This window comes from Plecotus auritus, assembly GCF_963455305.1.
Source record: "Plecotus auritus genome assembly, chromosome: 13".
Taxonomy (NCBI): Eukaryota; Metazoa; Chordata; class Mammalia; order Chiroptera; family Vespertilionidae; genus Plecotus; species Plecotus auritus.
Genome location: NC_137779.1, coordinates 26,747,127 through 26,759,138, shown reverse-complemented (window position 1 = coordinate 26,759,138; position 12,012 = coordinate 26,747,127). Strand labels below are relative to the sequence as shown.

General features: G+C 40.7%; 1 protein-coding gene across 1 annotated transcript in view; it reads left to right on the top strand.

Annotated features, from left to right (window-relative positions):
• Positions 1–251: 251 nt before the first annotated feature.
• Positions 252–12,012, top strand: part of TTC28 (tetratricopeptide repeat domain 28) — a 401,892-nt gene continuing 390,131 nt past the window's right edge. Inside the window, exons 1-2 of the mRNA XM_080649649.1 lie at positions 252–474; positions 11,433–11,711. Of these exons, the coding sequence (XP_080505775.1) occupies positions 379–474; positions 11,433–11,711 (375 nt within the window). The 5' untranslated portion in view covers positions 252–378. The remainder of the gene's footprint in view (positions 475–11,432; positions 11,712–12,012) is intronic.

The window sequence follows — 12,012 nt, the reverse complement described above, 5'->3', positions numbered from 1 at the left end:
GAGCAGTGCCGGGAAGGAGCCTTGGAATCTGGCCTGGGGTGGTCCGCTGTGCGGCAGGCGGCGGCGCTGAACTCAGAACGGCGAACGCTCCAGCCCGGCCGGACGGGTGCGGAGGGGGTGGGCGCCACGCCGGGAACAGCGGCCGGCTCAGGGGCGCGAGGCGGGGCTCGCGGGGAGGGGGGCGCGGCGCGTGCGCGCGCGCGTGCGCGGCGGCGGTGGTGGGCTTCGCGGCGGCGCGCGTGCGCGTGCGCGGTGAGGGGTGGTGGGGTTTGCCGCGGCGGCGCGCGGCACGGCGGGAACATGGCGCGCGGAGCCGGCGCGCGCTCCTAGCTGGCGGGACCGTTAGCTCGAGGCGGACGCGGCCCGGGCCCCGTGGGGATGGAGCAGTCGCCGCCGCCGGCGCTCGAGCCAACCCCGGGGCCGACTCCGGCGCGGAGCCGGAGGCGGCGGGAGCCTGAATCGCCGCCGGCGCCGGTGAGTGCGTGAGGGGCGCGGGCCGGGAGACTTTCTTTGTGAAACTCCGTCGGTGGGAGCCCGGCCGGGCCTCGGCGGCTGACGAGCGCCCGCGAGGCGGAACCCGGCCCGCCGGACGGGTTCGAGCCCCGCCTTGCATCCTTGGGCGGCGGGGACTGGCCTGTCGCCTGTCCGCCTCAGTTTTCGCGGGAGTATGTGTGCGCGTGCCGGGGTTGGGGGAGCGGTATACAGTCGGCGCCTAATGCGCGCGGCGTCTCCGCCTTACCTCCGTTCTTTTGGGGCGGTGGGCCCCTAAACTAAGCCCATCGGAGAGGTAGACGGCAGCCGCTGGGAGACAGGTGTCCGCGCAGTCGCGGGAGGCTCAGGTGCAGACAGCCCCGGGTGGGATCTCCGAGAGTGAGCTGTCCGTCCCAGGAAGGAAGCAAGTCTATCGGTGGCTTAGAACCAAGTGATTCGGGAATGCTTCCCTTCCACCCCAGCTTTGTGGTGCGTTTGGGATATTGGTTTGGGTGAAGGATGCTTAGGGAAATGGACTTTGGAGGTGTGGCATCTTGCTGGATGTAGTGGGATGGCCCTGAGCCTTGGGTTCTCAAAAACAGCGGGGGTATAGGAGCGCTTGATGAAAATACAGGCGTCGCGACGACTCACCCCAGGCCCGAGGACTCTCCAAGGCTTATGAGCAGATTTTGGCTTTTAAACAAGCTCCCAAGTTGTCATCATCAGGCTCCTTGGACAAGCACTGTCTTCCTGTGAGCAGAGAGACCTGTTCTGTTTATGGGTCACCGTGGCATCCTGGTACCAGGTGCAGTGCCTGGCACGTGGTAGATGGTCAGTCAATATTTGTAGCAAGACTAAAGGACTTAGGGAGTTTCCAAAATAGTTCTTGAGACATTTTGAGATTAATGACTGGCTAACGTGACTTTTATCAGGTACAAACATAACTTCTGTGACTGTTTATAATGCCTTGTTTTTAGTATGTTGTAGGCAAAGCAGGGTATACGTTGCTTAGTATAAGCCATCAACTCTGAGTACCCTAGCTAGGTTAACACTAATTTTGCAACAAAATTCTGAATAGAAAAAAATGCATGGCTCTTTCTCTCCATCATTTGGGAACACTAGGCTTATAAGGATTTTGTTTTCTTTGAGGCAGGTAAATATTTACATTTTCATCAAAGCAAATCTGAATGACTGTTTATTCAGAACAGTTGGAAATTTGCTTAAACCTCTGAGTATTTGTCCTCTGTATGTGATATTTTGAAATTGAGACTTATGTTTAGTTCAGAGTCAATGCTAAAATAGAATTGTTTGAGTGAAAGTGATTTGATATTTCAGGAGCTGTTTTTTCATGTTTTTAAAATTTCAATAGTTGATTTCATTAGTTTATTTTTGTTCACTGACAAACTGTGAATGTATAGGATGACAAGGCTTTAGGAGTTGAGATTGTACCTGAATAGTATTGAAAATTAGGTGCTTTATTGTCTCAGTGTGGCATTTTTGTAGTTTCTTTGTTATTTTTCAATTTTTAAAATTGAGATATAATTGAAGATACATTAGTTTCAGGTCTACAACATAATAATTTGATATTTGTATATATTACAAAAAGATCACCACAATAAGTCTAGTAAACGTCACCACACAGTTACATATTTTTTTCCTGTGTTGAGAACTTTTAAGATTCACTCTCTTAACTACCTTATATATAATACAGTACTATTAACTATAGTTACCATGTGGTACATCACATCCCCATGACTGACTTTAAAAAAACCTAGCTTTTTGAGATGTAATTCACTTACAATAAGATTAATCTCTTATTGTACAATTCCTGGTTTATGGTATACTCACTATGTGTCTATACATCACCATTACCTACTTCTAGAGCATTTTCATCACCCCACAAAGAAATCCTGTACCCATTAACATTCCTTGCCTTTCTCTCAGCCTCTGGCAATAACTAACCTACTTTCTGTCTCTGAATTTAACTATTGTGGACATTTTACATAATGTAACTTATAATATGTTTCTTTTGTGACGGGCTTCTTTTACTTAGCATAGTGTTTTTTTGTTTGTTTGTTTTTTTTTGAGGCTGTGTAACATGTATCAGCACCCTATTCCTTTTTATTGCTGAATAATATTTCGTTAAAAGGATATACCACATTTTGTTTATCTATTCATCTGTTGATAGACATGTGAATTTTTTCTACTTTTTGGTTACACTTGCCTTTTGGTATCTGGGGGGTTTCGGTTCCAGAACCACCCCCAGATAACAAGATCCCAGGATGCTCAAGTCCCTTATATAAAGTGGTATAATATTTGCATATAACCTATGCACATCCTCCTGTATACATTAAATCATCTCTAAATTACTATAATGCCTAACACAATGTAAATGCTATATAAATAATTGTTACACTGTGTTGTTTAGGAAATAATGACAAGAAAAATAAAGTCTGTATATGTTCAGAGGCAAGCATCCTAGGATTAACTACATGGTACACATTAGCAACAATGTAACTTTTTTATCTGAACATTTTCAATCCCGGATGTGGAACCTGTGGATACAGAGTGCCTACTGTATTATGAATAATGCTGCTATAAACATTTATGTACAAGTTTTAGTGTGGACATATGGACATATGTTTTAATTTCTCTTGGGTATATCCCAATTGGTGGGTCACATGATAACTCCATTTTAACCATTTGAGGAGCTGACAAACTTTATTTTTTTAAGGCACTGCATCATTTTACATTCCCACTAGGAATGTGTGAGGGTTTCAGTTTCTTTACATTCTTGCCAATACTTGCTATTTTCTGTCTTTTTGACTTTAGCTAACCTAGTAGGTGTAAAATGGCATCTCATTGCAACTTTGACTTGCATTTCCCTGATGACTAATGATGCTAGGCATAACTTTTTGTGCTTATTGGTTATGTATTTCTTTGGAGAAATGTCTATTCAAATCCCTGTCCATTTTGGGGGGCTGGGAGTTCTTTTTCTAAAAAATCCTCACCTGAGGATGTTTTTTCATTAATTTTTAGAGAGTGGAAGAGAGAGGGGAAGACAGAAACATCAACGTGAGAGAGAGACTGTGATTGGTTGCCTCCTGCACCGGGTCGGAGCCTGCAGCCGAGGTACGTGCCCTTGACCAGAATCAAACCAGGGACCCTTTGCTCTGCAGGCCAACACTCTATTCACAGCCAAACCGACTAGGGCAGCGGGAGGGGGAGTCCATTTAAAAAAACACACATATTTTTATTGATTTCAGAGAGTGAGAGAGAGATAGAAACATCAATGATGAGAATCATTGATTGGCTGCCTCCTGCACACCCCCTATTGGAGATCAAGCCCACAACCTAGGCATGTGACCTTGACTGGAATTGAACCCGGGATCCTATAGTCCACAGGTTGATGCTCTATCTACTGAGCCAAATCGGTCCATTTTTTAATTGGGTTACTTGTCCTTTTTGTTATTGAGTTGTAGGAATTTTTAAAATATTCTGGATACTAACTGCTAATCAGATATATGATTTGCAAATGTTTTCTCCCATTTTGTAGGTTGTCTTTTTACTTTTTTGATAATGTTCTTTGTGCAAAAGAAGTTTTGCTATGAAGTCCATTTATTTTTTCTTTTGTTCCTTATGCTTTTGGTGTCATATTTAGAATCCATTTTCAAATCCAAGATCATGAAGGTTTACCGCTATGCTTCCTTCTAAGAGTTTTAAGTTTTTAGCCCTTATGCTTAGGTTGTTGATCCACTTTGAGTTAATTTTTGTGTAAGGTAGTGGTCCAGATTCATTCTTTTGCATGTGGTAATCCAGTTGTCCCAGCACTATATATTGAAAAAAAAAAAATTCTCACTGAATGGCCTTTGCACCCTTATTGAAAATCAACTGTCTATATGTTACATTTATTTCTGGACTCTCCATTCTATTCTCTTATTCATTCTAATGCCAGCTCCATAATATTTGATTACAGTAGCTTTTTAATAGATTTTGAAATTAAGTGTAAGTTCTGTAATTTTGTTCTTTTTCAAGACTGTTTTGGCTTTTCTGAGTCTCTGGGTTTTAAGACCAATTTATCAATTTCTGCCAAAAAACACTTGGGATTTTTATAGGCATTGTTTAATCTGTCCTTTAAAAACATTGTTAATGAGAGAGAGAGATTGAGAGAGAGAGAAACATCAATTTTTATTGTTCTACCCATTCATGCATTCACTGGTTGACTCTTTTGTGCCCTGACTGGGAATTGAACCTGCACCTTGGTCCATAGGGACGGTGCTCCAACCAGCTGAGCTACCCAGCCAGGGCCTAATCTGTCCTTTTAGTGATGTTTTGTAGTTTTCCAGTCCCAACTCTTGCACTTTTTTTTTTCACTTCTTTCAAAAATTTATTTCTAAGTATTTTATCGTTTGATGCTGTTATACACGGACTTTTAAAAAATTTTAATTTTGTATTGTTCATTTTTCATCACTAGTTCATTGCTAGTATATAAAAGAAATACAAGTTAGTTTGGGATATATCTTCTAACTTCATCATTTAATGGTAGACCGATCCAATTTTCTGTTTCAAATCTTTCCCTCAAATAATGATGAATGGTCTTTGAAAGCTTAAGTATAGATGCAGATTTAGATTCACATCTCCAAGTTTGGCTCTGCTTCTTACTAGTTTGTATGAGTTTTGACAAAGTTTAACTGTTATACATCTTAGTGTTCTCATATATGTAATGGGATAGTAAGACCTATCCCATATAATTGACAAATAAAAAAGAATGTAAGTAGGTATTCAGAACAATGCCTTGCATGTGGGTAGGGATTTGGTATTTGTTGTTTATCTTCTTGTGTTAATGAACTGCATTTAAAAGCATGCCAAAAAACAAAAAGCAAAAAAAAAAAAAACACCAACCCCTCCCTAAAACAAACAAACCTAAAACCACAGACCCACACATACATTAAAAAACCCAAAAAAACCACAAAGAAAAAAACCACAAACAAAAACCTCAAACCTCTTCCTGTCCCTATCACTTTTCTGTGACCCAAGAAAACTCTATGAGTGCTTGAGGAATAATGAAAACATCTCGCACCACACTGTTGCATTGTAAAAGCTTGCTAAATCTAAGCTGCTTATAGGGTGTTTGACAATGTATTTGTAATTATTATTAAAAATAGTAAGTATAACTCAAAGCTGTTCGTTTTTATCCCAAAATTCTTATATACTGTCCTGTTCTTTCACTGCTTATTTCTTCTAAAAGCAGAAGCAATATGTTTTAAAATAAAAATTGATGATTACCATTGTTTCTTTTGTATGATTGCTATTAAAAAAAAAAAAAAAAAGCTCTGTTAGAGACAAAGGTTGATGTTGAACTTAAGCTTAATAGTGTTTTTGTAGGTAGGGTAGATTGCTATTTTGCATGGGAAGAAATCAGAGACACAATTTAACCCAAATATGAACGTACATATTGTGTTCATTGAATGTGTGTTCACTATGAATTAAAGAAAATAATTATTTACACTGGAAATACTATTTTATCAATAACACCTTACCTCCCAAATCACAACTATAATTAAATTTATACTGTAATTGGAAAATAAAAAAAAGTATAACCTGTAAAACCACAAATTGGTAACTCACAGAAATTTCTATAAGAAACTTTAAAATCAAAGTTGATCTACTTTTTATTTTTAAAAATTTAAATTTAATAAATCTTTATTGTTCAGATTATTACAATTGTTCCTCTTTTTTCCCCCATAGCTCCCCTCCACCCGGTTCCCACCCCACCCCCTACCCTTATGCCCCGCCCCCCACTGTTCTCATCCATAGGTGTACGATTTTTGTCCAGTCTCTTCCTGCACCCCTCACACCCCTTTCCCCCTGAGAATTGTCAGTCCACTCCCTTTCTATGCCCCTGATTCTATTATATTCACCAGTTTATTCTGTTCATCAGATTTTTTTATTCACTTGATTTTTAGATTCACTTGTTGATAGATATGTATTTGTTGTTCATAATTTTTATCTTTACCTTTTTATTCTTCTTCCTCTTCTTAAAGAATACCTTTTAGCATTTCATATAATACTGGTTTGGTGGTGAATTCCTTTAGCTTTTTCTTATCTGTGAAGCTCTTTATCTGCCCTTCAATTCTGAATGATAGCTTTGCGGGGTAGAGTAATCTTGGTTGTAGGTTTTTGCTATTCATCACTTTGAATATTTCTTGCCACTCCCGTCTGGCCTGCATAGTTTCTGTTGAGAAATCTGCTGACAGTCGTATGGGTGCTCCCTTGTAGGTAACTAACTGTTTTTCTGTTGCTGCTTTTAATATTCTCTCTTTGTCTTTTGCTCTTGGCATTTTAATTATGATGTGTCTTGGCGTGGTCCTCTTTGGATTCCTTTTGTTTGGGGTTCTCTGCACTTCCTGGACTTCTAAGTCTATTTCTTTCACCAGGTGGGGGAGGTTTTCTGTCATTATTTCTTCAAATAGGTTTTCAGTATCTTGCTCTCTCTCTTCTTCTGACACCCCCGTAATTCTGATGTTGGTATGCTTGAAGTTGTCCCAGAGGCTCCTTACACTATCTTCATATTTTTGTATTCTTTTTTCTTTTTGCTTTTCCAGTTGAGTGTTTTTTGCTTCTTTGTATTTCAAATCTTTGACTGGATTCTTGCGATCCTCTAGTCGGCTGTTAGATCTCTGTATAATATTTTTTATTTCAGTAAGTGTATGCTTAATTTCTAGTTGGTCCTTTTTCATATCCTCGAGGGTCTTGCTAAATTTATCGGCCTTTTCTAGAAAATTCTTGAAAAACCTTATAACCGTGGTTTTGAACTCTATATCCAGTCGTTTGCTTTCCTCCATTTCTTTCATTTGTGATCTGTTTCTTTGTCTTCGCATTTTGGCTGCTTCCCTGAGTTGATAGAGTGGCTTTGTGTGCTAGGTGTCCTATAGGGCCCAGTGGCTCAGCCTCCCCAGTTACCTGAGATGGACACTCTTTGTGCACCCCTGTGTGGGCTGTGTGCACAGTCTTGTTGTAGTTAAGCCTTGATTGTTGTTGGTATCACTGGGAGGAATTGACCTCCAGGACAATTGGCTGTGAGGATCTGCTGTGTCTACGCTGGGAGAACTTCTGTGCTGGAGATACCCTTATGAGAGAAGACTTGCAAAAGCCTCTGTGCTCAGCTTGGATGGGGTGTAGTCTCAGGGTGGAGCAGACAGCATTGGTTTCCCATCTGCCCTGCCCTAATAGGCCCCTGTGTCTCAGTGTCCCATGGTAATCGCTGCAAGCACCTCTGAGAGAAAGCCGCCCTCGAGTTCCACCCGCTGCCAGACAGTCCAGTTTCTCCCCAAATGCGTCTGGGTTCCCAGAGTCTCGCCTGGAACTGGAGCTCAGTCCATCGGGAGCTTTTGTCTCCCTCCCGCTTGAGAAAGCCAGCTGTGCACTCAGTTGCCAGTCCTCTTCACACGCGTGCATCTCAGTACCTCTGCCTCCTGCAGCTCCTCTGAGTCTCAGTGGGCTTTTCTCTTTCCTTCTAGTTGAAGAATTTCCACTCAGCCAGCCTTCCTGTGGTTCTGGATGATGTCTGTTTTCTCTTTTAGTTGTAGTTTTGAAATTGTTGTGTGAGGCAGCAGTTTAGGTGTTTACCTATGCCGCCATCTTGGTTTCTCTCCCAAAGTTGATCTTTATTTTAACAAAACTCCCTCTTATGATCATGAAAGGTGAATGTGTGTATTGTATAAAATTAGAAAATATAAGACAAGAAGAAACAAAACCAAACTCCATAATCTTACTCATACAGAGATTGCTACTTTCAATACCGTACACATTTTTCCCTCCTGTAACTTTTTCTGTGCATCTTTCTAACAATAGACAAACACATTCACAGAAATACATATAGGCATTTTAACTCAAGTAAGATAAAACTGCACAAAATGTCTTTAATTTTTATTTTACTTGAAATAATCTTGATTTAGTTAAAATTTACATACTATAAAATTTACCCTTAAAATATATATTTTTATTGATTTCAGAGAGGAAAGGAGAGAGAGAGAAACATCAGTGATGAGAGAGAATCATTGATTGGCTGCCTCCTGCATGCTTCCTACTGGGGATTGAGCCCCCAACTGAGCATGTGCCCTTGACCAGAATTGAACTGGGACCCTTCAGTCCCTAGGCTGATGCTCTATCTACAGAGCTAAACCTGTTAGGGCTCAAATTTACCAATTTTAAAGTGTATAGTTTTCTGACTTCGGAAAAGTATATACAGTTAGGTTATTACCACCAGAGTCAGTAGAAGTAATAGAAAGTTGTTCCTTTTTTGCCCTGGCTCGATAGGCTCAGTGAATAGAGCAGGGGTGGGCAAACTTTTTGACTCGAGGGCCACAATGGGTTCTTAAACTGGACCGGAGGGCCGGAACAAAAGCATGGATGGAGTGTTTGTGTGAACTAATATAAATTCAAAGTAAAGGAGCGGAGGAGAGAGCAAGAGAACCGGATAGAACAGCCGGATCCGGCCCGCGGGCCATAGTTTGCCCAAGGCTGGAATAGAGCATCTCATGTGGACCAAAGGGTCCCAGGTTTGATTCTGGTCAAGGGCATGTACCTCGGTTGCAGGCTTCTCGCCGCCCTGGCCCTGGTCAGGGCGCGTGCAGGAGGCAACCAATCAATGTGTTTCTCTGACATCAATATTTCTCTCTGGCCCTCTCATACTCTTTCTAAAAATCAATGGAAAAATATCCTTGGTTGAGGATTAAAACAAAAAAACAAACGATGAAAGTGAGAGGAGGAGTTAAACTATAATCCTGTTTTAAGTCTCACAGAACACTTGTCTGGTTATCAAAGATCATTTTTGCCAACCATGACTCTTACATTGGATTAAAATGTAGGTTTTGTAAAAGTATTGGTGACTGAAGTTCAGAATTCTGTACTTCTATGTTTTGACCTAGATTCCACTCTCTGAGCGATGTGAATGCACAAAGTATTGTATTTTCACTAATTTTGAATTTCTAGGTTCCTGCTGGATTGAGTGTGTTTTGCTGTAGCGTCCCTTTCTTCTAATTATCTCATGATAGGCTTCTTTTGATCATATTTATTTCAATAAAAGATAGTTTCTTTTCTCTTCACTTTGGGACTGTTGGGAAAAACTGTAAAATACTTGAAATGGACTTGGAAGAAGATTACTGGGTATCTTCAATGGGAAACTAGTTTGTCTGGAATGCAGTGTACCTTTCTGGGTTATCTGAGTCTATGAAGTTTGTACCTTTCATTGTCTTTGCACTACTTCATAGCCCTGTACATTGTCCTGGACATCTAGGATATGATATCCCGGGAAGCAGAGGAAAACTAGAGGTTGTCTATGTGAGAGATTAGCTCTGCCTTTCTTTTTCCTCTCAGTCGAATTTGTTCTTTTTAATGCAGATATCTCTGAGGAGTCTGTTGCTTTTGTACAGGGTGGTGTGTTACATATTAGATCTGCCCTCTTTTGAATTGAGGGACTGGACTTAATCTTAAAGGAAGACATGGGGAAGAAAATTACACTTTTTTGTTTTAATTTCAGTTAGGGCAAGCCTACTTAGACATGCAAACTGTCTCTTGACACTGCTGTCTTAAGTTTCTTCCGTTAAGACTCTAATGCAGTTCATAATTTTCATGTTTTAAAAATGAATTACATTTGACTGAGTCACTCCCTTTGGTTTTAAGGTCACTGCTATAAAGTCATAGAAAACTTAGTGAGTTGGAAAAGTCAACATCAAAATAAGGTCTTAAATTGCCAAGGTATAATTTCTAGCAGATATTTTTTTCTTTTTAGTGATCTCCAAAAACTGGTGTTTCTCTTAGAATTTCCATGGTAGTAGCCAAATTACAGTTACCAAATTTGCCAATCTAAAAAGATTCATTGGTACATTAAAATTTTATTTTTATTTTAAAACATATGCTCATTTCCTAATATTTGGAGAAGAGAAAGAAAATTTTAAGAAAAATAGTTCATAATCTTACATTCAAAGATAACTTAGCATTGTTAATACTTTGATCTTGTTTCTTTCATTGTTTTCCTAAGTACAACCATCTTTTTTTATTTTTATTTTTTAAATATATTTTTATTGATTTCAGAGAGGAAGGGAGAGGGAAAAAGAGATGGAAACATCAATGATGAGAGAGAATCATTGATCGGCTGCCTCCTGCACCTCCCCCTACTGGGGATCGAGCCCACAACCTGGGCATGTGCCCTTGACTAGAATTGAACCCGGGACCCTTTAGTCCGCAGGCTGATGCTCTATCCACTGAGCCAAACCAGCTAGGGGTAGGTTTATATTTTTATCTTTCCCTTAGTATAACTTTATGTATGTATGTATGTATGTTAATCCTTACCTGAGTATATTTTTTCCATTGCCTTTTAGGGATGGAGGGAGGGAGGTAGGGTGTGTGTGTGTGTGTGTGTGTGGGGGGGGGGGAGAGAGAGAGAGAGAGAGAGAGAGAGAGAGAGAGAGAGAGAGAGAGAGAGAAACAGATGTGAGAGAGAGACATTGATTGGTTGCCTTCCACACATGCCCCAACTGGCCAAAGATCAAACCTGTAATCCAGGTATGCGCCCTTTACCTGGAATGGAACTCGTGACCCTTTGGTGCTCTGGCTAATGCTCTAACCATCGAGCAACCCCAGCTTGGGCTCTTTAGTATAACTTTAAATTGCCAAGGAAAAGCTTGAGTACTCTTGTACTCATTCATTCTCTCTATCAAAAAATATATACATATATAAGTATAAATATGTAAGTTTATAAATACACACACACACACACACACACACACACTCAAGGCACTATGTTGGCTGCTTCTTGGAAAGCTTATTGTCTTTCAGGGCACAAAAGTTAACTACAATATAGATTAGAACATGGAGAATGTTCATGTTCTCATGTTGGTCAGACAAGGAACCCCTCTGGATTATCAGAACTTTGTCTCACAAAGTTTCTTTGTTTGTAGATTCCTCTCTTTGGTGCTAAGACTATTGGCCAGAGAAGTCCTGATGGTCCAGTGCTGAGCAAAGCTGAATTTGTTGAGAAAGTTCGTCAGAGTAACCAGGCCTGTCATGATGGAGATTTCCACACAGCTATTGTTTTATACAATGAAGCTCTGGCTGTTGACCCTCAGAATTGCATCTTGTACAGCAATAGATCTGCAGCATATATGAAAATCCAGCAGTATGACAAGGCCCTGGACGATGCAATCAAAGCTCGGCTTCTCAATCCCAAATGGCCTAAGGTAGAAATTTTATTTACTTTCATAGAATCTTCTGTTGTTCCATGTTGCCAATTGGCCTGAGATTCAAGACTGCACTGTTGGTTACATTTCCGCCTTTATTTCTTGCTGCTCTGCTGAAAAACCTGCTTTTGTTGGTCTAGTCTTTTCCTTTTTCGTCTTCCTTCTTATTTATGCCAACCTCTGTGCTTGAAATTTTCTCCTTTGCTCCCAATATTATTGGGCTAAGTAGGTCCAGTTCAACTCTTACTTCCCCCACCCCCTCTTAATCCTCATGGGAGGATATTTTTTCCATTGAATTTTT